The sequence below is a fragment of the Pristis pectinata genome, chromosome 7 (assembly GCF_009764475.1).
Source record: "Pristis pectinata isolate sPriPec2 chromosome 7, sPriPec2.1.pri, whole genome shotgun sequence".
Taxonomy (NCBI): Eukaryota; Metazoa; Chordata; class Chondrichthyes; order Rhinopristiformes; family Pristidae; genus Pristis; species Pristis pectinata.
Window position 1 is genome coordinate 100,722,753 of NC_067411.1, and position 25,182 is coordinate 100,747,934.

General features: G+C 40.1%; 1 protein-coding gene across 1 annotated transcript in view; it reads right to left on the minus strand.

Moving 5' to 3' along the window:
• Nucleotides 1–428: 428 nt before the first annotated feature.
• LOC127572941 (versican core protein-like) overlaps nucleotides 429–25,182 on the minus strand; it is a 176,187-nt gene continuing 151,433 nt past the window's right edge. The window contains exons 14-16 of the mRNA XM_052020665.1: nucleotides 8,279–8,423; nucleotides 5,319–5,501; nucleotides 429–2,632 (exon numbers count right to left, since the gene is read on the minus strand). Of these exons, the coding sequence (XP_051876625.1) occupies nucleotides 2,508–2,632; nucleotides 5,319–5,501; nucleotides 8,279–8,423 (453 nt within the window). The 3' untranslated portion in view covers nucleotides 429–2,507. The remainder of the gene's footprint in view (nucleotides 2,633–5,318; nucleotides 5,502–8,278; nucleotides 8,424–25,182) is intronic.

Consider the following 25,182-nt stretch of genomic DNA (forward strand, 5'->3'; position numbering starts at 1 on the left):
GAGAAATTCATGATGATAGATAGAGTTGTCAAACCCTCCAGGAATTCACCTGAACAGGTTATCATAAACGTCCCACTTCCATCTCTCTCTCTCTTATCACAGAGCACCACCTCAAATCTACAACTGGAAAATTAACCCTTCATTATCCAATAGGATGATTTTTGACTTCCAAAGAAATTTCATTTAATCATTTCCATTTTGTTTTACAACTGGCAATGAAAGAGTTCAAGAAAGATGAAGAAATACAGACACTTTTTTTTAAATTCCCCCACCCCTCCCCCTTGTTACTTTTCTCCCAGAATGCGAACAGCAGCATCCTAGAGAACATTAAATTCATGCATGACCACTCTAGAAGGACAGCAACCCTTAAGTATGCAAAGAAAATAAATGAGTTTTGTTGCATCTCCAAACTGCAGTATAACCAGAGGCTTCATTATTTTCTTTAATAATGCTTTTCAAGTCAGTTCTATCAGTAGGACTAATGCATGAAAATAGAAACAGCTTGACCGGGACTTGTTTTTGTTTCTTTGGTGAAACACGTGTAAAAAAAAAGTAACAAAAGTTTTTCAGTATTTCAGTCACAAAAATCCAAACATTCACATTATACACTATACAATTTAAAATATAAATACAGAATTGATCTATGTGCATTGCAAAGGGAAAATTTCATACAGAGTAATTTCGGTTGCTGTTCATAAAGAGAAAAATGAGACAGAAAAGTGGGTGAAGCAACCAGGGTATTCTCTTTCTAGAAATGAATTTACTGAAAAACATTAAAAACTTGCTGCTGGCCAGACCAGTTTTAATTTTTGGACATTCTTTTTGCTCTGACTGCATGTTAACCCTTGGATTTAGAGAGAAATTCTTCTCAAATCTCTCCGCAAGTGAATTTAAATCAAAGAGATTTGACTCCTCGCACTACAATATGTAAATTGTTCCAGTGGAAAACCTCCACAGACATGAATGAAAATTAGATCTTTAGAATACAAAAATTATTCCCTTAAGTCGATTCAAAATGAAATATTTTAATCTGTTTCCATAGTGCTAATTTTAAAAGCAGCTGTTGCTTTATACAGATGCCCAAGGGTTAACAGCAGAAATGTTACAAAAATATAGTTTGTTTCTCCTCTATCCAATCCTTTGAAAGCAAATGAATAAAATCCCAAGAATTAAACGAAATGGCCATACGTCATCAACATATGCTATACAGCTGCCACATTCCGACATAAACATTCATTTTTTAAAAAATGCACTAAGATGGTTATATATACAAAAATTAATTTATTTTTTTGGGTTTTTTTTACAAAAAAAATGTAGGTTTATATTCACCCTTTAGAAAAAGGCAGCTCCATATTGTAGTGTGATTAGTGAGGGCTGCAAAAATCTGCCATATCTGAGAAAGTTAATATATTAGCACTTTTGACCTCAGAAAGAACCAACTGGTTTTTGCAAAGGTAACATAGCATCCTTTTTGCATTTGCTATTTTGATTGCTTGTATCCAGGTGAGTTAAAGAGCAGCTTCACAATGCAGTCTCTGGGCTTGATCCCATCTTGCATCCTTAGAATTACACTACACAGGGATCTTGTAGCTGTAGAAGTGAAAGACTGTTTGAGGAAGGGAATTGTTGAATACTTGTAAATCAGACAATTACTCATCCAAGTTCTACAAAAATAGTTTTCTCTCACATTAATGCACCACAATCCTTTTCCATTCTCTGTGGACTTAACATTGCTTATTATGGAGGTCAGAACTGTGTATCTGGGGCATCAATCAAAATGGTCCTCGGGCAACCTCATTATATCAAATTATGATATAAACATCTTCCTTTTTTCCCCTTCCTGGGGGTATTTGCAATACTGTAAATGTTGCAGGAAGATAGAGTAAAACATCCACCAGGTAACACAGAAAATAAAGCTGAATGAATGCAATAGTGAAAATGAACTTTTTAATTTCAAAAAATATCTCAAACTTTAGCTCGGCAAAGTGAAAAGATGACGTTAATGTCAATGTGCGATTGCTGATATGACTGTAACTACTCCTGAATGTTTTTAAAAAAGAACGAATGATGGAAAAAAGGTGCAAAAATGCTGTATATGCTCTAAACAGTTAATGTACTCCTGCAAAAAGATGTGCAGGATTTGCACATTATAAGTAGGTTTGCCCAATATTTGTAAAGCAACATTACTGAATGGCATGAGAATTGTCAAATTAGAAAATGTCTGCTGTGGTATTTGCACCATGGTATGAACAAACAAGCAACAGGACTGCAGTTCCATTTTAATTTAACTTATTAATATCATCTTGAAATACTTTGCAGTCCTTTTTAATGATCATGTTTGAAGAAACTGCTGTTTGATCTCTCCCAAAAGTTTTGTTTCATCAAATAAAATCACCCCCACCCCTCCCAATCTCCCCTCTGCCCCCAAATGTGTTACTCCAGGCACTGTTCGGAACAGGTTTGGCTCGAATTGCAAGGAACAGTTTCCCCACCATTCAGTGGCGTAGTCAGTGCCTTGAATAGAACTTGCTGATCCAACGATGGTCGTGTCTGACACGGTTATGTGAACTCTTTGTTCCTTTTCGATATAATCCATGGATATACTTGGGGGCATTTTGTTGATATATGGAAGCTATAAAGCAGAAAAAGAGAATAATAAATATAATTAGTTAATAATTAGTTAATCTTTATTAGTCACATGTACATCGAAACACACAGTGAAATGCATCTTCTGCATAGTGTGTTCTGGGGGCAGCCCGCAAGTGTCGCCACACTTCTGGCGCCAACATAGCATGCCCACAACTTCCTAACCCGTACGTCCTTTGGAATGTGGGAGGAAACCGGAGCGCCCGAAGGAAACCCACACAGAAACGGGGACAACGTACAAACTCCTTACAGACAGCAGCCGGAATCGAACCCGGGTCGCTGGCGCTGTAAAGCGTTTCGCTAACTGCTACGCTGCCGTGCCTGCCCCTGTTTTTCATTATATAAGGCAGGAAACCCTAACATATTCAGCATACCCCAACAGCTGGGTTTAAAATAATTAGAAAGCAAACATCCAGATTCTATATTGGCGAAGTTTGCAGGCTGTCATGTGACCCAGGTAAAGGTACCAAATCATGAATGCAAATCAGACCTAGTACTAATTCTATAGAGTAGCTGGGATGCTGACATTAGGCTCGGTGGTTCTGAGCAATCAGTCAAATTATTTGATCCATCATTATCAAATGACAATGCTTGCAAGTCTTAACAGTACCTAAAGTACCTTGAGAGGAACTGCAGCCTCCAAGAAGCTGCTAACCACCCTCCTATTAAGGACAGTCAGGGAAGGCATTAAATTACTTTGCCCTCGTCCCTTAAATAAATAAAACAATATTGGTGGATCAACAATTCAGACACAATTGATGCCAGCCATAGCTGTTAACTACAAAGAATACTTCCATGGGCAAGGGAATTGTTTTCTTTGAAACATCAATTTTAATTGATTTTTATCTACCAAGTGTTTTGTACATGTTTAGCAATTTGTCTTGGTAGTTTCTCCAACAGGACTATTAATGGTGCACTGTGTTCTGGAAATGCTGAGACAAGTGTGATCTAACGATCTTCTTAAACTTTGAAATCATGGGTATATTTTAAAGCCTGAAGTCCCACTCCACCAGGTTCAAGAACAGCTACTTCCCTTCAATCATCTAGTTCTTGAACCAACCAGCAAAACCCCAATCACTACAGTTTAGCAACACTTTGATCACTTTGCATTAAAATGGACTTTGTTTTTGTTCTAATTGTGTTCTTTCTTGGAAAATTTATATATAATTTATGTTTAATTTATGTTTCTCTTGTGAATGCTGCTTATCTGATGCTATGTGCCTGTGATGCTGCTGCAAGTAAGTTTTTCATTGCACCTGTGCATATGACAATAAACTCGACTTTGACTTTGAAGTTATTCATAGAATTATGGCATGTGTAAATAACACTCATTTCATTTAAGACTTGACAGAAAAATAATTAAAAGACAAACTAACTGGTGGCTATAGCTTCAGTGACCTTAACACTCCCAGGACCAATGGTATAGCCCCAGTGGGGACTGAAATGTCATAACAGTTGTTCGAATTTGACTGGACAAACTTTTGAGCTTTAATGAGAATGAGTGAACCTAAAATAAACTGGAAAAATCTTGAAGCCAAAGTGGGTCTTCCTTTCTCTTTCCAGTCACTAATAAATACTTCCAAAGGCTTTAGTCTTATTTTTAAATTTCCACCACTTTACAAGCATTCTTTCTGAGTACAATTTACAACTGCTTGGGATACTGGCATCTTCTGACTATAAATGAGTAATACTATACAGATTTGTATTTCTCAGTTTAATTAAGTATCGTTAAAAGCAAATATTAATAAACTACATATTTGGAGGTCGCTATTGTAATATTTTAATTGACTTTAGTTAATGTTAAACAAAATTTCTAAGATACTTTGTAGTTTGAACGCTTTAGCCCACCATAGTAACGACTTGTGTTGTTTTTATATGAACAATCAAATACATTATTTGTTTAATTAGTCATTAATTATTAACATTTGTTATCCATATATCTTGGTCGGAGAAGAATATTACATCAAAATTTGGAAAACATGCAGAACTAAACATCTATTCATGCTAATTTAATTATGTTGTGCTTCCTAATTGAGTTAGCTACAAATTATAATTGAAGAGTTAAAATGAGTGTGACGGTGATTGCTCAATGTAACTGCCAATGTAATTGTAACAATAGCCCCAAGTACTTCATCAGAGAAAAAACAACATTGTGCTATGCAAACGTTTTCACTACACAGCAAAAAAACTTTTTGAATAAATAGTCAACACAGAAAAATAGATTTAACAACCTCAAAGGTAGAAACTTGACAGTTTATCTCTCAAGGCATGTAATATCTTTTTTTTCTTTGAAGAATTGTCATTTCAAAAATGATCTTGCCTATTGTGTAAAATGGCCAGTTTTGACCTGATAGCTCATTGTAGGACCTCTTTGTCTAGTGGGGAAAAAATAACTGGCCCTACACTGACAGCAAACAAATGCAATGTCAACGGATCATAAAAATAACTGCTGCCATGGACAAGCTCACTAAAGAATAAAATGACAATGGCATGGATTTATAATAGGGAAGGAGGAAGAGATGAAAGAAATTCTGGCCTTTGATCTCCATTCAACATTATTGTCACTTCAAAAAAGCTACTTGCTAAGAACAGTTCAACAAAGGGCCTTTCATTGCAAAACAAACACACATATATTCAGAAATATTTTATGTCCAGTTATTGGCCAAACTTACGTGTTAAACAGGCAACTTTCGGCTTATCCCAGTATCCATTGGTTCGACACTTAATGATTGGGAAATGGCGTTGGATAAAGCCACGACTGCAGTGGTATCTGACCATGGAATTTATTTCATATCGAGGCTTCAACTTTCCAAATGTTCTAGCATTTTTCACCACTGGCGGTTGGCCACAGGCAACTGAGCAAAACAAAAACCTTTACATGTTAACAAGGATGATGAATTCACATGGTAAATACATTAAATAGTTTTCCTTTATGTTGTGCAAAGTAATGTTGGTCACTTTCGAGTGAAGCACAAAAGCCAAGGGTGAAAATGAGAATGGCTAGATATTAGTTCAAATCCTGTTCTGTCCAATCGCTGGGATGGACTGCATCCGGAATGAAGTAATGCAATAGCATCGAAAGGTTAAAACTCAGGAATCTGCTGCATGTGGCAATACTTTCCACTGTAAAGTGAAAGGCAAAGCAATAATAGACAATAAATAAATGTTCCCAGAAAGGGGGGATAAAAAGCCTCATGGAGATTAAAAAAGATTTATCTCTGTGCACAGTTGAAAGGAATAACTCAACAACCACACTCTTTCATACCCCACAGCCTCTGAAATTTCACACATTCATTTTAATTCTCATTGAAAGAATTCCTTTTTGAATTCTGCTCACTGGAAAATAATTTTCCATATCTCCAAAGGGTTGATCTATAGATAGGACAGGCTTTATGTTAGCTTGCATGGTAAAATTCATACAGGGGAAACATTTCCAAAACTTGCTATTTAATGGGAGAATGAGTCAGAGAATATAACACAAAACTAATTTGGCCTTTTCAGCTTAATAGATGGTTCTATTTCTGATTTGTCTCTTATCTTGCTCTTTTCACTAATACTTTTCTGGAATGTTTGAAGAGGGGCTAAGTATAAAAAGAGAAGAAAATGATGGAAACGGGACAACTCCCATTGCTGCAAAGCAAAGGACTAAAGATCTTTAGGAGACTTGATGGGAGAGAGTTGTGGACACAGCTCCATGGTGTCTTTCGACACTTCTCACTGCCTCAGTAAAGCAGCCAGCATAATCAAAGACCCCACCCACCCCAGACATTCTCCCTTCTCCCCCCCTATCCTCGAGCAGAAGATACAAAAGCCTGAAATCACGTACCTCCAGGTTCAAGGACAGCTTCTATCCCGCTGTTATAAGACTATTGAACGGTTGCCTAGTACGGTAAGATGGACTCTTGACCTCACATTCTACCTCATTATGACCTTGCACCTTATTGTCTGCCTGCACTGCACTTCCTCTGTAACTGTAAAACTTTATTCTGCATTCTGTTATTGTATTACCTTGTACTACCTCAATGCACTGTTGTAATTAATTGATCTGTATGAACGGTATGCAAGACAAGTTTTTCACTGTACCTCAGTACATGTCATAATAATAAAAATCTCTTTACCAATTTAGATGTAGCAAATGTGTTTCTTCAATTGGGAGAACCTAGAACCAGGAGTACTGTTTAAGAATAAGGAACTGCCCACTTACAGGAGAATCGAAGTGACATTTTCTCTCAGAAGCCATGAGTCTTTGGAACTCTCTTTCTCCATGGATGGTGCAAGCAGAACCTTTGACGATTTTATAAAGCTCGGGTAGATAAGTTCTTGATAAGCGAGGGGGTGAAGCATTCTTTTGTGGATGGGAATGCAGAGTTGGAAGTTCCAGTCAGGTCAGCCTTGATCTTATTAAATGGTGCAGGTCTGAGTCATTGAATGGCCTACTCTTGGTCCTAATTTCTGTTTGTCTATTCATTTCTTCAACTACATAAAGAGATAACAACAATCTAAAATGCTTAACTATTGGTAAATCTGCTTCTATTCCAGTTAAAGCAAACAACAGTTTAAATATTAAAGCCAAAATCAAGGTTTTAAACAGTGCTTTTCTGCTAATTTTGAAGTCATTGAGACACAAGCCAGAACCAACTGAAGTGATCACAAAAGAAATCACTATGAGGCTGGGTGTTCTACGTCATCTTATTCTTAGACTGTCCCTTGGGATCAAGTAAAAATTTTCACTTTGGCTTCAGGGGTGACTGATGAGGCCAGTGTGGAACCCACAGACTCTACCATGGAAGGTACGGTAGATGTCTGGCAGAACAGGTGGATGAATAGTTTGTGAGATTGCACAAACTATTCCTTCCATGGTTCATGCTTGGCTTCTGTGCACTCCCAGGACATGGACTCAGGATTGTCAATGCTATTCTGAATGCTTCTCTTCCACTTTAAGGTCAGAAGGGCCAGGGATTGCCAGAAGTTGGTGAGAATGTTGCAATTTGTCAAGTAGGCTCCAAGAATATCCTTGAACTTTTTGCCTGTTTACCTGACATCCTTCCCTTTCAAAGCCTGTGTAAACGCTCTGCAATTTCTAAGGAGCGAAAGATTAGCACTGAAAGAATTCTGCAACAAGGAGGCCAAAATTATTCAGAATACAAACAAAAAAGAATCCAAAGACAACACTGTTCTTGCATTTGCTCATTTCCCAGACTGCCAACTGGAAAGTTGCGTAACAGCACTGGATCAGATGCAACACTCTCGTAGCTGAGTAACCTACAAAACTCTACCTGGAACCAATGCGTGCAGAACAGACAGCTTAATGACTGATGGGGACACAGACCACCATGCTGCATCAAGACTTGAGGAAGAAATGGATGAATTTTGTAATGAATCCAAGGCCATAAAGTGCATAGCAGGAAATCATGGTACCAAGACCATGACTTCTCAACAATTAAAATAGGCAACACAAGCAGGAGGTTTATAGTTCACTCATGGCACTCTCACTGTACAGAAGCTACAATTAATTCATGTACATCTTTGCTAGTTGTGGCAGTTACCTTACAACTTACTTCACTGCAAGGGTTTTGTACTGAGGCTTGAGTGAGAATATAACTTGTCTGCAGACTGTAAACATCAAACTCACCTGTGCCCTTTTTGCATGTGTAGGTGAGGTGGTAGTTACACGGAACGTCATTCCACTGGCCGTCCTCATGCCAGATCATAACCACGCAGTCTTCGCCAGAAGAAAAGAAACTATCAGGCTGGTGTGGGCGCCAGTTTTCATATTGCTGTACAAGAAAACAGAAATGACACGTTACCATAAATTTGCAATAGCTTGTCTATTAAATATTCATGTTGCTGAATCTAAAGCAGCCATGACGAAAACTACAAGTGGATAATCATATACTTTTAATTGCTGTGAGGTTGATCCCAGCATTTCACATGTTTTAGTTTTAGTGTAATTATATGCTAATTAGAACAAACTATTGCACTGAATGCTGAAATTGAGTATGAAGTAGCTGGAACAGTAGCTGTTTTGAAAGGTTAGTGTAATTGTAATATGAACAAACAGAAAGCCTTGCAAAATAGGTTCAGGACCTGATTATTCTACAGATCTCTGCTGCAAATATTCAGAGTCCACTTGTGCTATAAGGCTTCACGTTTCACTAGCCAAGGGACTGCAGCTAAAAGATTTCTGCTCCATAATTCTGCAGCATAAGAATACAGAGCCTGAAGTCCCATATTTTAGCACAATAAGGACTTAGAGCCTAACTCATAGTTGTGGTCCATGTTTAAGTTTCTAACTGGCTAAGTGATCACACTTTTTAGGAATGCTTTCCCTCATCTGAGTCCAGTGGATGTGTGCCATAGTCTAAAACTAACTCCATTACTTCTCAACGGACAAACATTTTGTTTAAATAACAAATCAGAAAAATCATTTCACTAAATGAATGATATCCTGAAAATTAAATTTCATGTTAACATTTTTAAAATAACATTCAATACATTTTTCAGATCTTGATTTAAAGTGCCAGTCTTCACCTTAATAAGAGAACTAACAGAATGGACAAAGAGCATATGTTCCGAAGGGAACGATTTACAAATGAATACTTTGGCCTGAATTCTACTTCCCTTGCTTGCATTGGCAGGACTTCTCTGTTTCACTTGGTCACACAAAATATCTCTTTATGCTGTCAAATAAATATTCTTAATCTGATATAAATTAGTAAATCAGTACCCATTTTTGACACACTCCAAATGCTGAGTCTTACCAACTAGAGTGTTATTATTTTTGGTAAAAAAATTCTTTTGTAATTAACGCTGATAATCCAAAAAAATAGAAGCGAGTCCATCAGGATCAGGGCTCAGGACCTCCAAGGACTTAAGCGAAACAATCCATGGGCAACCGCAAAAGGCAAAATAATTGCATTGATTTACACTGTATGTGACCTCACATGGGTTTATGATCAGAAAAATGAAATAAATACTTTAATAACAACAGAAAATGCCAGAAATTTTCAGGTCACCCATCACCACCAGAAAGAAAAAAAGTTAAAATTTTGTCCACCATTTTCACATAAGTTAAATCTTTGCCTTTATAATTCATCTATGAATTTCAACTCGATGTCAAATCATGCTGATTTGCATTCAGCCATGAAGTGCTTTTTTCAGCCTACCCTGAAGATTACTTATTGTTATACATTAAGAGCCCATTGATCTGTCATCTCACTCCGAACATTGTTCTCCATTGTGATTTGAAATACTCCTCATATGCACATTGTCTTTACTCATTAATGGAAATTAGACAATAGACAATAGGAGCAGAAGTAGACCATTCGGCCCTTCGAGTCTGCACCCCCATTTTGAGAACATGGCTGAAATTGAATGTTACCAGCATTTATTTCCCCAACGACTAAACAACTTATGACTGGAGGATTGAGAATTAAGAATCAATGACATCAATAGTTCTGGAGTCACAAACAGATTAAAGCATTATTGAATTTTATTTATACTCCAATGTTTTCATGGTCATCTTTACAGATAATTCCACATTTTACTTGCTAACTTTGACATTCGATTCCCCAGCTTCTGGGCTCTGTTTCTGCAATCACCTCCCAATCCTGCCTGAACCCACACCCCTCTCACGACTCCGGTCTCCAATACGAAAGCTCCCCCCCATCCTGAGCACAATTCCGTGTCTCAGACAGATAATTCTACGTAATCCACATCATGTCGTGGAAGTAGATGGTACAAGGTTGCAAGAATTTGTAAATGTACAATAGCTCCTTTGAAATCAAGATCATGGGCAAATGGAGGAGATCGGGTCAATGGTAAGTGAGTGTTCAGTCATTGTGACTTGGGTAGTAATGTTCTACAAAAATGCATCAAACACAATTTCTTACAACCTTGCTTCTTCAACCACGGTTTCTTTCACCTCAACCCACCTCCATATCTGCAAAAGTTCAGCTCCTTTGAGGGATAGTTGTTAGATTAGGGATGGTAAATAAGTGACATTTATTACAAATCTAATCTCAAAACTAATTGATTTTGCTTTATTCATTGTGAGCACACAAAGTATTATTTATTGTGTGGGGATGCAACTTTAAAATGAGGACATTGTTTCGGAGAACACTGAGATTTTACAGTTATATTTCAAATACAGGTTTTGAAATGGTTTTGGCAATGCTGTGTTTTGTGGCTGTTACCAGACTGTTTCAAGTGCCAAGACATTGAATCAGACTGTAATGCCTTGTCAAAATTGGGCCAAATCTGATAAAGGAATCCGTTAAAATGGCCATTCCCACCAAGTTGCTTAAATTTAGCAATATCATACTGTCTGAATCATTCACATAGATAAAACTTAGGATTCTTGACATGACAACTTTCTTTCGTAGATTTGCACATTTTATGTGCACTTTCTACAGAGGAAGTATTTCAGGCAGTACAGTCCTCTAATTTATAAATGGAATGTACTTTAATTCTAAACAATTCCTTTGTGATATTTATCTAGTGAAGTGAATTATTAAATGATTAAATACAGATAGTTTCCTTTGCCACGACTGAGCCTTGTTATTGGAACAGATTGGCTATTGCTTGGACTCACCTGTGGCAAATCTTTGCCACCAACTCACAGGACTATTAGTGGCAGTGGTTGCTTAGAATGAATCGGACTTAGAAACCCTCTTAAAGGATTGTGCCTAAAGTAGGTAGCGATCAAAATTGTGGCACACACAGCATATCAGCGGAGGCAGCTTATAACAATCATCTTTCATTTGCTGCTGCAGAATCTATTTTCCAGAGCAGAATAACTATTATAACAAAGTACCGGCATAACGGTGGGTGTGATCAACTCTTCAGCAAAATCAGTATTAATAGAAAGACTTGTTTTTATTTTGGACCATTTTGATAAGGTAAGATATTTATTAGTCACATGTACATCGAAACATGCAGTGAAATACATCTTTTTGCGTTACTGAGAATGTTCTGAGCATCACGGGCAAGACCAGGGTTTACTGCCCCATCTCTAATTGCCCTTGAGAAGGAGGGGCTGTGCCACCTTCATGAACTGCTGCTGGTGAACATACCCCCACAATGTTTTTGGGGTGCATTGGGTTAGTGGGTTGGTGGGGGGGGGAGGTGGGAATGGAGTTCCAAGATTTTAACTCAGTGATGATAGTTGACTGGTGATTTCTTTCCAAGTCAGGATAGTGCATGACTTGGAGAGGACAATGCAGTTAGTAATAGAAACATAGAAACACAGAAAACCTACAGCACATACAGACACTTTGGCCCACAAAGCTGTGCCGAACATGTCCCTACCTTAGAAATTACTAGGCTTACCCATAGCTCTCTATTTTTCTAACCTCCATATACCTTCAAAAGTCTCTTAAAAGACCCTATCGTATCCGCCTCCACCACCATTGCCAGCAGCCCTTTCCACTCACTCACCACTCTCTGAGTAAAAAACTTACCCCAACATCTCCTCTATACCTACTCCGCAGCACCTTAAACCTATGTCCTCTTGTGTCAACCATTTCAGCCCTGGGCAAAAGCCTCTGACTATCCACACGATCAATGCCTCTCATCATCTTATACACCTCTATCAGGTCACCTCTCATCCTCCATCGGTCCCAGGAGAAAAGGCCGAGTTCACTCAACCTGTTTTCATAAGGAATGCTCCCCAATCCAGGCAACATCCTTGTAAATCTCTTCTGCACCCTCTCTATGGCTTCCACATCCTTCCTGTAGTGAGGCAACCAGAACTGAGCACAGTGCTCCAAGTGGGGTCTGACCAGGGTCCTATATAGCTGCAACATTACCTCTCGGCTCCTAAATTCAATTCCATGTTCACACATGCCCGATGTCCTTGTTCTTCTCAGCGGTAGCAGCTTCAGATTTGGGAGATGCTGTCGGAGAAGCCTGAGGAACTGCAGAGCATGTTGTAGAGGGTACGCACTGCAGTCACTGTGAGCCAGTGGTGGAGGGAAGGAGCAGGTAGGTTCATAGATGGGACATCAATCAAGTGGGTCACTCTGTCACAGATGGTGTTGGGCTTCTTGCTTCTTGAGAGCTACTGGTGAGTAATGAGGCAGTGCTCAGTACTTCCTCATTACTCATGCATGTGGACTGTGTTCCATTACACTCTTGACCTGTGCCTTGTAGATTGTGTGAGGGCTTTGGACTGTCAGGAGGTGAGTCACTCTCCACAGGATAACCAGCCTCTGACCAAATCCTGTAGCTGTAGTTTTATGTGGCTGGTCACGTTCAGCTTCTGGTCAATGATAACTGTCAGAATGTTGATGGTCAGAAGGTAATGCCATTCAATTACCTCTTGATTAGATTCTCTATTTTTGGAGATGGTCATTACCTGAGGATTTTGTGACCAAAATGTTATTTCCCATTTATCAGCCCATGCCTGAATGTTGTCTAGGTCTTGCTGCATGCAGGCATGGGCTGCTTCATTTGTTGAAGGGCCACAAATGGAATTGAATATTATGTAATCCTCAACAAATGTTCCCATTTCTGACCTTATGATAGTTGGGCTTAGGATACTGTCCTGAGGAAGTCCTACAGTGTTGTTCTGAGGCTGGCTGATTAATATCCAACAACCACAACCATCTTCCTGTGTATGAGGTCTGGCTCCAATCATGACATTGTTTTCCTCTTCATACCCATTGATTTCAGTTTTTATCAAGAGTTCCCTGGTGCCACTCGGTGAAATGTAGTCTTGACGTCAAGAGCAGTCATTCTCACCTCATCTCTGGATTTCAGCTCTTTGGTCCATGTTTGGGCCTGGAGTTGAGTGGCCCTGAAGAAACTCAGATCGGGCATCTAGAGTATATTATTCATCAATAAATGTTGCTTGATATCACACTCGATGACGTCTGGTCGTGAAACTGGTGCTCTCAGCCAATTCATGACATCGTGTGGAGTGAATCAAATTGGCTAAGGACTGGCTTCTGTGATGGTGGGGATCTCAGAAGGAAGGTGAGATTGATCATCTGCTGGACATGGTTGTCAATGCTTCAGTCTTGTCTTCAGCTCTCACACACTGGGTCCCACCATTGTTGAAGATGGCATGATCTCGGAGCCTGCTCCTCACATCAACAACTGCCAAAGTTCTTACAGCCAACAAAGTACTTTTTGAAGCATGACATCCTTGTGTTATGGGAGATACAACAGCCAAGTTGTACACAGCAAACTCCCATAAACAGCAATGTAAAAATGACCAATCTGTTTTAGTGCTGACCAGCAGGTAAATATTAGCCAAGACACAAGGTGTAGAATCCCTGCATCTTTTTTAATATTATGCCATAGGATCTTTTATAACCACTTCAGATCACACATGGCATCAATTTAATCCAACAGAGCAGCACTTGTTCATTACCGCCCTGAAGTGTCACCCTAGAGTTTTGCACCTGGACCCGTCTCACAGGCGCTGCTCACAGAGTCCCAGCTGAGTGTGGCTACAAAATGCACTCGGAATCCTTTCAGAGCACATGGAGGGCTCTCAGCCTGAAAGTATCCCAGCATTTTCATTACAGAAGAACTGAAGATTTGAAAATATGAAAAATAGGCAGAATATTTAGTATTAGCTATTAAATATTCCCATCAAAACTTACTTCTAGATTCTGCAAATGCTCCATTTAAAAAGGACCCATACTTTGGAGTTAACTAATTCCACCTAAAAGACAACATCAGCAGGCACGTGCAAGGAGCACAACCTCCGTCTTCTCCTCCAAATCTCACACCATCCTGATTTGGAAAAATGCAAAGCTTCTTTCCTCATTGCTGAGTCAAAAGCTTTCATTTCCCTATCCAACGGCACTGTGAAAATACTTTCGTCACAGGAGCTGCAATGATTTTAGAATGTAGCTCATCAGTAGATAAATGCTGGTCTTGGTGGTGACACCCACTTCCCGTGAGAGAATGAAAAGAGACTCACTCCCTAAATTTTCATTATTCCCCTTATCACAATGCATTTAAAAACTTAACTTCTAATTTCAGATCTTAGAGCAAGAATTGCCAAGTACTGTCTGCAACCATAACATTTGTAAAGCTATCAAAACAGTTCCGATCTCCTCGGGAGCCTTGATATTTCCTATAATGATTCAAGCATTGAAATAAAGCCAAACTAAACAATTTGACAGGGTCAGTTTGGGTCACATGCTCATATCTGTCCGCTGTTAATACAGCAAAGATTACACTGCAGTACAATTAACCCATAAAACACTTTCAAAAGCTATAGGATTGCAGCCAAAATGTCCATGGGGATGAGGAAGAGAGACGAATCAGTTGACGCAGTACAGAGATGAATAATGGTGAGAGGAACCTCATGTAAATTGTATTCCAGGATAGACCACCTGGCCTGTTCTGTGCCGAACGTTCTATGAAATTTGATGTAATTTTTTCAGATTAGCAGTTTATCAATAGCACTGCACAAAATATGAATGGTTAATGGCCAGAGTGAATGCAAGTGGGCCAGAGAGCCTGTTTCCGTGCTGTATCTCTCTATGACTTTAAAATACTTTTAGTATTAGCTTCTATGTCCTGGCTTCTGTGTGGTGCTGAAAATATGACTCAATGGCATCTGAGTAAACTGTCAGTTGAAGTGAGACACGGATGAATTGTCTTCAGCATGTCTTCTGGTCACTTTATTAATAACATCTGTGTCATAAGTTTGACAAAACAGGCTTTTTCTCAAATTGAAGTTTAATGTCTATATTTGTGCTGACTTAGTTAAGCTTGAACTTTATTTTAATTGTAACAACTCGTGGTTCCTCCCATCATCCCAGTCTCCAGCAGGCCCCCTGTCCCCATGATCCCACCTGGCTCTCCAGCTACCCCATGATCTGCCATTCCTGCTCAGCCTGAAGTCCCCTGACAACCCAGCTCTGATCTCCTGACCTGCCACTCCCTCTCAAAAATCAGCATGGAACCCTGCACTGTCCCACCCAAAATAACAGCATACCCCAGTCTTTTGACCTGGTACCTCTCTAATGTCACAATGAGTCCCTAATATTTCAAGGCTCCTTCTATCAACCATCCATCACCATTGGGCTTCAAGCACCCCCACCCTCTGATCCTTCACTGTCCACCCAATCTGTTGGGCTCCAGTACTCCACACCCATCACAGTACAGGCCCAATTGGCTAGCAAATGAATCTGTGCAATGCCTAGTGGGTTGCATCTCATTGCTAAGCCAATCTACCACACTTTATTGGATGTACTCTGAAGTAGGTCACTATTTCTTTACTTAAAGATGTTTTTCCAAAATATCAAAAAATTTAAACACAATTAATTTGACCAATACTCCAGTATTGGAGTAATACTCCAGCTCAATCACTAGTAAGATACAGATTCTGCCAATTTGGACTGTCACCCATAAATAGGATAAGATATTTACATACCAGTCACATGTACGAGAGGACATGGTTTTAGGGTGAAAGGGGAAAGGTTTAGGGGGAACATTAGAGGGAACTTCTTCACTCAAAGAGTGGTGGGAGTGTGGAATGGGCTGCCATCTGATGTGGTAAATGCGGGCTCGCTCTTAACTTTTAAGAGTAAATTGGATAGATACATGGACGAGAGAGGTCTGGAGGGGTATGGGCTGGGGGCAGGTAAATGGGACTAGCTGAATAATGTTTTGGCACAGACTAGAAGGGCTGAATGGCCTGTTTTCTGTGCTGTAGTTTTTCTATGGTTTCTACATCGAAACATTCAAAAAAGGTAGTAGGGATTGTCCAGGGAATTACAGACCAGTGAGCCTTATGTCTGTGGTGGGTAAGCTGCTAGAAGGGATTCTAAGAGATAGAATCTGTGAGCATTTAGAGAATCATGGGCTTATTAGGGACAGCCAGCATGGATTTGTGAAGGGAAGGTCTTGCCTCACTAGCCTGATAGAGTTCTTTGAGGAGGTGACCAGGAAGATTGATGAGGGTAGTGCAGTGGATGTGGTCTACATGGATTTTAGTAAGGCGTTTGACAAGGTTCCGCATGGTAGGCTTCTTCAGAAGGTGAGAGGCCAAGGAATCCGGGGAGGCTTGGCCGTGTGGATTCAGAATTGGCTTGCCTGTAGAAAGCAGACGGTTGTGGTGGAGGGAGTACATTCAGATTGGAGGGCTGTGACTAGTGGTGTCCCACAGGGATCGGTTCTGGGACCTCTACTTTTGTGATATTTATTAATGACTTGGATGAGGGGGTGGAAGGCTGGGTTAGCAAGTTTGCGGATGACACAAAGATCGGCGGTGTTGTGGATAGTGTGGAGGGCTGTCGAAGCTTACAGAGGGATATTGATAGGATGCAGAGCTGGGCTGACAAGTGGCAGATGGAGTTCAATCCAGAGAAGTGTGAAGTGGTACACTTTGGAAGGACTAACTCCAAGGCGGAATACAAGGTAAATGGCAGGATTCTGGGCAGTGTAGAGGAGCAGTGGGATCTGGGGGCTTCATATCCACAGATCACTGAAAGTTGCGACACAGGTGGATAGGGTAGTTAAGAAAGCTTATGGGATGTTGGCTTTCATAAGTCGTGGGATCGAGTTTAAGAGCCGCAAAGTAATGATGCAGCTTTACAAAACTCTGGTAAGACCACACTTAGAGTACTGTGTCCAGTTCTGGTCGCCTCATTATAGGAAGGATGTGGAGGTGTTGGAAAGGATGCAGGGGAGATTTACCAGGATGCTGCCTGGATTAGAGAGTATGGATTATGAGGAGAAACTAAAGGAGCTAGGGCTGTTCTCACTGGAGGGAAGGAGGATGAGAGGAGACATGATAGAGGTGTACAGATATTGAGAGGAATAGATAGAGTAGACAGCCAGCACCTCTTTCGCAGGGCACCAATACTCAATACAAGAGGGCATGGCTTTAAGGTAATGGGTGGGAAGTTCAAGGGAGACATCAGAGGGAGGTTTCTCACCCAGAGAGTGGTTGCTGCATGGAATGCGCTGCCTGGGGTGGTGGTGGAGGCTGATATGTTGGTTAAGTTCAAGAGATTGTTAGATAAGCATATGGAGGAAATTAAGATAGAGGGATATGTTGGAGGAAGGGGTTAGATAGTCTTAGGAGTGGTTTGAAGGTCGGCACAACATGGTGGGCCGAAGGGCCTGTATTGTGCTGTATTGTTCTATGGAAACACACAGTGAAATGTATTTTTTGCATAGAGTGTTCTAGGGGCAGCCCACAAGTGTCGCCACGCTTCCAGCGCAAACATAACATGCCTACAACTCCTAACCTGTATGTCTTTGGAATGTGGGAGGAAACCAGAGAACCCGGAGGAAACCCACACAGACACGGGGAGAACGTACAAACTCCTTACAGACAGTGACAGAACTGAACCCGTGTTGCTGGCGCTGTAATAGTGTTACGCTAACCGCTACACTACCATGGAAATAAAGTAATTTAATTCATATGATTCTCATGAGAGGGGAGTGAATGCTTTATATGTATTATTTAATGATGCATTTTTTTTAGATTAGAAATGTTCATCATTTGGCAATGTGATTTGGAGAAGTGATGAGCAAGTCACTTGTACTTGTGAGTAACCCAGGGACTTGACTTAGTAAGTTGCTTTTTTGTCTACGTGGGTAGAAAATGGATAATTGTTGCTTACTTTACAGACAAAAAGGAAAGAAACTTTATCTCAACCAAGTGAAAGTTAATAAAAAAAAATCCCAGTGCGTTTACTGATTAAGCATTGAAGATAGATTTGGGTGGTGACAGAAGACTGCAGAAAAGTGTTTCATTTAAATTACTGAGAATGACAGCATAGTGTCTGTAACTGATATGAGACTGTAACAGCAGTGGCTTGAAATGAGAAGGGTCCTGCTTCATTAATGAGCATTCTGCCACTATATTATCTCTCCTGCTAACACCTGTTCCTACTTGGGAGTGAACATTAATTAGGAGCAATCATTTTTCTTTCTTAGGCACCAGGCTCCTTTTGCAATCTAATTGCACACCTCTGTCCTTCGCAATGACTAATATCCACTAGGGAGGCCCTGTCAATGCATGTTGCTCGCTTCCCAGGCAGATGTTGACAGGCTTGTGCTGCAGAGCTGTCAGTCACTGTAGTTTGCAGGTCCCTGTTGGAATGCATGAGCTCTCAGCTGGGCTGCTGGACAATGCCCTGTTAATGTGGTCGATCCATCAGGAAGCGAAAGCTGATGTCATTAGCTTCTTTTGCTATAAGCACACCTCCTGGTGGATAACACCAAAAGTGGTGGTACAGAAACTGGCTTCACGAAACAAGAAAGAGGGTAAAGAAATATTGCACTGCACGCACGATGTTTCTTGGCCTTTGTTTCCCAATTCATTTCATATAGTGTAGCCCATTATGCCTCGGGCACAGGAAGCTATGTAGCTTCCCGATTTCTGCCTGCCACATTGGCTCTGCTCCCCTCTTTACAGAACATAGGAAAGTTGGCTCTGCTGCTGCAATCTTTCCTATTGTTCACTGTCTAACGTGGAAGGAAATAATTCTGTTGGAAGGAGACAGGGTAACTGGAAGGTACCTTGATCATTTTACAGTATCTTAACTGGTGGAACATTGCTGCAGCCTGCCACATTATTTCAACTGTAACTTACTGAATAAATTAACTGCCTCAGAGATTGTACCTCCCCAGAGTTTTTGATTTTATGACAGGTCTACCTATAATTACAGCCGGATGTGGTATTTTTAAATTAAGGATAGATTTGTTCATAAAATGTTCATTCAAGGGTGCACTACATATTCTCTAACTTCTCTTTAAAGCATTCGCATGAGAACAATTACTGTACTGGAAAGCCATTATTGTCTGGTGTAATACACCTTTGCAACCTTTTTTTGCTATTAATGTTACTTAGTTTCTTACGCCCATAAATGAATTTATTCATATTTTCTTGCTGTTTGAGGTTTTACAATGACGCATTACTGACTGGCTCCACCATGTGGGGCTACATACCAACACTATGAATACAGAGCCCTACAGCTAGAAATTATTCTCCATTTAGGTAGGTCATGTCCAATCTACTGTTGACCATGACATCTCAGGAGATTATACTCCATGACAGGTAGGTACATTCAGGCACTCTGGTGGCTTGTAAGAATGGAAGACCTAGGATCAGGAATAAGCCACAAGGCCACTTGAGCCTGCTCCATTTTTCCAAAAAATTATGGCTGATTTGATTCCCACAACCCTTGATTCCTTGTAGCCCCCAGGTCTCTCCACCTCGGTACTTCAACTACTTGGCAAGACCTGTTTAAGAACATATAAAAGTACAGCACTGGAGAGGCCAGTCAGTCCAAGATGTTGTGCCAATCTTGATGCCAATTTATACTAAATGTCCTCCTCCTGTGTATCATCCACATCCCTCCATTCCCTTCAGATTCATGTCTATCTAAAAGCCTCTTAAACTCCACCACACTGCCTGCTCCCACTACTACCCCTGGTAACCCAATCCAGGCACCTACCATTCTCTGCGTGAAAAACTTGCCCCTCAAGTCACCTTTAGACATCCCCCCCAACCTTAAAAGTTTGAAACCCAAGATTACTGCTTAGTTGAACACATTAGTTTCATCTAATTAGGGTTTTGTTGAAGTTATTTATCTATTGACATGGCCACAGCTCCTAGCTGTCACAAACTGGTTGAGACATAACTGAAATTAATATCTCGTTTCTTTCAAGGTTGGACTGCACTTCAAATGGCTATTCTCTTCTGTTTCTTCACCATGATGGGTAGGGTTCACAGAAACAAGTGGGAATGAAAATCTAGGTCAAACTGTGAGATGATACGGAACCTTGTAGACCAAATACATTGGTATACAGTCCGTATATTCTGCTGGGTTCTCTGTCAAGAGGCAGCTGAACTGTTGGCTTAGAAAAGGTGCCTGCTTCTGAATGTTATTGGTGATGAGAATGTTGGAAGTAGGTTAAGCTACAATGCCCTCACTAGTTGAATAGCTCGCTGGTCCCCATTGTTCTAACCCTAGGTATCGAAGTTTGATCATCTGAGCCAAACCTCAAAAATCTGCTGACCCCTAAAACAGGCCCACCAAGGTCAGGCCTTCAATACACTGAAACTAGGGAGGAAGATTGCAAATGTAAGTATAACTGCTGCTCTAGCCACTTGTTAACGCTGATCACAAAATAATCCTTGGTTTTAGTTTGTTCTATGGCCAAGGATTTTTTTTTCCATATTTGATTTATTTTAATAACATCTTGTCCCACATTTATTTCAGTCTTGCAAGCACATTCAATTGTCTGAGACACTACCTTAAAAAGATAATGCTGCTTCATATACTCTGATGTTCCTGGAGAAATTATTGCTGAGTTTGTGTTTATACAATCGCTGTATTATGGTTCCAGCCACATGGAAAGCAGAACTTACCAGGTTATTACTGCTCACGTCTGGATAACACTGGCTTTCATAAGTATTATTAACCATCTTCTGGCTCAGCTGAAAAAAGCACTGCTGACGTGGCACAGACATACACCAAGTGAAAGCTAAGGTGGTATGTATCGTACAGGGTGCTCATTAGATCTATAATCCCAGCTCACCATCTAAGCAGTGAAGGGTAAGAAGTTTTGCAATGGCTAAAAAGCTTGACAGTCGAAACAAAAACTTTATGTGGTGCCTTTTAATCTAGTGAGGTGTCGCGAGATGATGCGAGATGATGTAGAGGAGCACTATCAAACAAAGTTAACTGAGTCATGTATTACTCAGTAGCATGGTGGTGTAGCGGTTAGCGTATTGTTATTATAGCTCCAGCGACCCGGGTTCAATGCCGGCCACTGTCTGTAAGGAGTTTGTACAATCTCCCCATGCCTGCGTGGGCTTCCTCCAGATGCCCCGGTTTCCTCCCACATTCCAAAGACGTATGGGTTAGGAAGTTGTGGGCATGCTACATTGGCGCCGGAAGCGTGGCGACACTTGCGGGCTGCCCCCAGAACACTCTATGCAAAAAGATTCATTTCACTGTGTGTTTTGATGTACATGTGACTAATAAAGAAATATTATCTTATCATGCAGCACCAGAGTCCCAATTTCAACAGCTCTGTGGAACTGCCTGCACCAGAACCACTGCAGCTGTTCAGGAAGCCAACTCAATGCCACCTTCTTCTCCAGGGTAATCAGGGTTGGGCAATTAGTGCTCGGCTTGTCTGCAATGTCCCATTCCACAAGTAATTTTTGTAAGAATGTTTAAATTGGAGCCTATGCAGTTCAGTAAGCTCAAGGGTGAGTGTTAGGATTCTGACAGTCGAGGTTTATAATGGGCCTACATTTATGAATAGAATAAAATGAAAGTTTAGCCAGGGTTCATTAGACCTCTTTGGGTTAGACCTCTGTTGGTTGTGATATAACTAAATCTCCTGGACAAAAATGGAAGTGTTCTGATCAGTAAGTTTGCAGATGACACAAATATTGTGGACGGTGAGGAAGGTTGTCAAAGGATACAGCAGGACATAGATCAGTTGGAAATGTTGGCAGACAGATGGCAGATGGAGTTTAATCTGGACAAGTATGAGATATTGCACTTTGGGAGGTCAACTGCAATTTCTAAATGGCAGGACTGTTAGGAGCATTCATTTACAGAGGGATCTTGGGGTACAAGTCTGTAGCTCCCTAAAAATGGCAACACAATTGAATAGATTGGTAAAGAAAGCACGTGGCACGATTGCGTTCATTGGACAGGGCACTGAGTATAAAAGTTGGGAAGTCGTGTTGCCACTGTATAAACATTTAGAGTACTGTCACACAACAAGAAGGATGTGAAGACCTTGGAGAGGGCACAGAAGAGGATCACCAGGATGCTGCCTGGATTGGAGAGTATTAGCTGTAAGGAGAAGTCGGACAAACTTGGGTTGTTTTCTCTGGAGTGTCGGAGGCTGAGGGCAGACATGATGGAAGTGTGTAAAATTATGAGAGGCAGAGACAGCGTTGATAGTCAGTCTTTTTCCCAGGATAGGAATGTCAAATACAAGAGGGCATAGATTTAGGGTGAGAGGGGGAAAGTTGAAAGGAGATGTGTGAGGTGGGTTTTTTTAACATGGAGAGTGGCAGGTGCCTGGAACGTGCTGCCTGGTAGAAGCAGATACAACAGCAGCATTTAAGAGGCAATTAAACAGCCTTATGAACAGACAGGGCATAGAAGGATACAGACCATGAGCAAGCAGATGGGATTCGTTAGATTGGCATCATGGTCAGTGCAGACACTGTGGGCTGAAGGGCCTGTTCTTGTGCTATGCTGTTCTATGTTCTATGAATTCTCAAGACTGGGGGTAAAAAAAGAGTTCCAGCAGTAATTAACTAAGATGGCAGCAGAAGCAATTGAAGAGGAGTAAAAGGCCTCTCTTTAAATAGCAGATAAGTATTTGGAAGCTCAGCTGAGGGTCAAACAGCAAGGTTGTGAACAGTGGTAACTTTGAAGAATGGATTTGGTGGCTGTTGCAAGACTGGCCACAATGAGAGAACAGAGAGCAACTGGAACTGTAAGAGTTTGGATTAATATAGGACCTTGAGATATTCCAAAGCAAACTCCAGAGGGACTCCGACCTCATGATCTACCTTGTTGTCTACCAGTACTGCACTTCCTCTGTAGCTGTGACACTTTACTCTGTACTGTTATTGTTTTTACCTGTACTACATCAAGGCATTCTGTACTAACTCAATGTAACTGCACTGTGTAATGAATTGACCTGTACGATCGGTATGCAAGACAAGTTTTTCACTGTACCTCGGTATAAGTGACAATAATAAACCAATACCAATTTAATATTTCATCTTATCAAGTAAAGAACACATCTGTGTCTTCAAGGAATATCTGGGAAATAATATTTTGCTTTTTATTGTTCTTTTATTGACATTAATTTACGATAATATCAAGACTGAATGGTGTTTGTTTTGGAGAGGTGACAAGGGAAATTGGTACTTTTCAAATTTAGATTCTGTTATCAAGTTATTCAAAATTGATAAACTATTTAAAGATTAGTCAGAAAAAAATATTTCCATGATGAGTGAGTTTCAGATTATTATCCAAAAAGACCTAAAGGAGAAGTTAAGAGAATTATTGTTATGTTCAAGGTTTGTTCATGTATGGACTTTTTGACTGAAAATAGTTAGAGAAGTGGGATCAATTTTAGATTTTCAAGTGAAAGGAGATAGTTTATCTCATCTTGTGAGCTTATAAAATGTCTGTGGTACAGCAATGGCAACACTACCAAATGATTTAAGGTTTATAGAAGAGAAAAAGAAAGAAGGATCTATCAAAGGTTTAAAGGACCAATGTTAAATGCATTTGTATTCCCTCCCATCAATGACTAAGTAATGAAAGGTATATTCGAAGGTGTCTATGAATTTTCCATGCAGTCATCATTACACAAAACTAAGAATGCCCAACCACACTAGACCAATTATGCTCATTGACAGCAAGCATACTATCAAGAGTTTTTTTGTCTCTAAATAAACCAACTGAGAATTTCTCCCAATAGGTTTAGCCTTAGTGAGGTAAAGCCGTCAAATATGCCAGTTCTGTGCAATGTCTACGGAGTTTAGTGTCTCAATTTACACTTGCAAAAATTGGTGATTTCAAATACTTCACCACATGTGGGAGTGACTCACCTCCATACAAAAGCTCGATTATATCAGCAACTGCTGCCGGAGCAAACTATACCTCAGCGACTGATCATGGTAATGGCTTACTGCAGAAAACCTAAAAATATCTCTGCCAGATCACCAACAGCACTTGGCTCCAAGCACAATACATTTCTTGGGATGTACTCAGGAAAAGATTTGAGAGTAGCATTTTTATAATGAAATACCTTATATAGTCAAACAATGCTAATAATTCAAACAGCCTGACACATAAAGTCAGTCTTTTATATGAAAGTGCTACAAAGAATCTGCAAGGAAAGATTTGTGTTCTGAATTTGTCTCCCAACTATTTAGTAATTAGAATCATTTGATGTTTTACCCAACAATAAGAAGCCCTTTTTTTAAGCAACATTTGTCAACTGTGGCATTTACTCTGTCTCTTCATCACTCAATAAAACTATATCTTTTAATTTGGAAATCAGTAGTTCTTTGTCAAATCATGGAAGGAACGGCTATGGAGATTAATCTGACTCATGCGAATATTGTTGTACTCATTCCATCAATGCAGCTTTGCAATTAGGAACATATATTAAAAAGTAGATCCAACAGAGGCTTTCTGAATTAATTGAAAAGTGATTTTTGTACCAGTTTTTTTCAGAGATATCTATTCTCGTCTCCATTGCAGAAGAATTACTCTGCTTAATAGCCTTTTTTTCTTCAGTCATCTATGGTCTGTGGAGGTTACGGTAGAGACAGCTTCATGCTGAGTACATGGCCTTTAAGCTTTAGTTGCGAAGTAGTTATACATATTCTGTGCATGTATATATAAAATATATGATTACTTTCCAGCAATCTATTGCATTATTGGCCCATTTTGGAGCAAGGATATGTTATCAGTAACATCTGCCTAAACCGCTAATGTCTATAAGGCAAGGAACAAAGTCCTATTTTTGCTTCTGCAGTAGATTCAGTTCTAC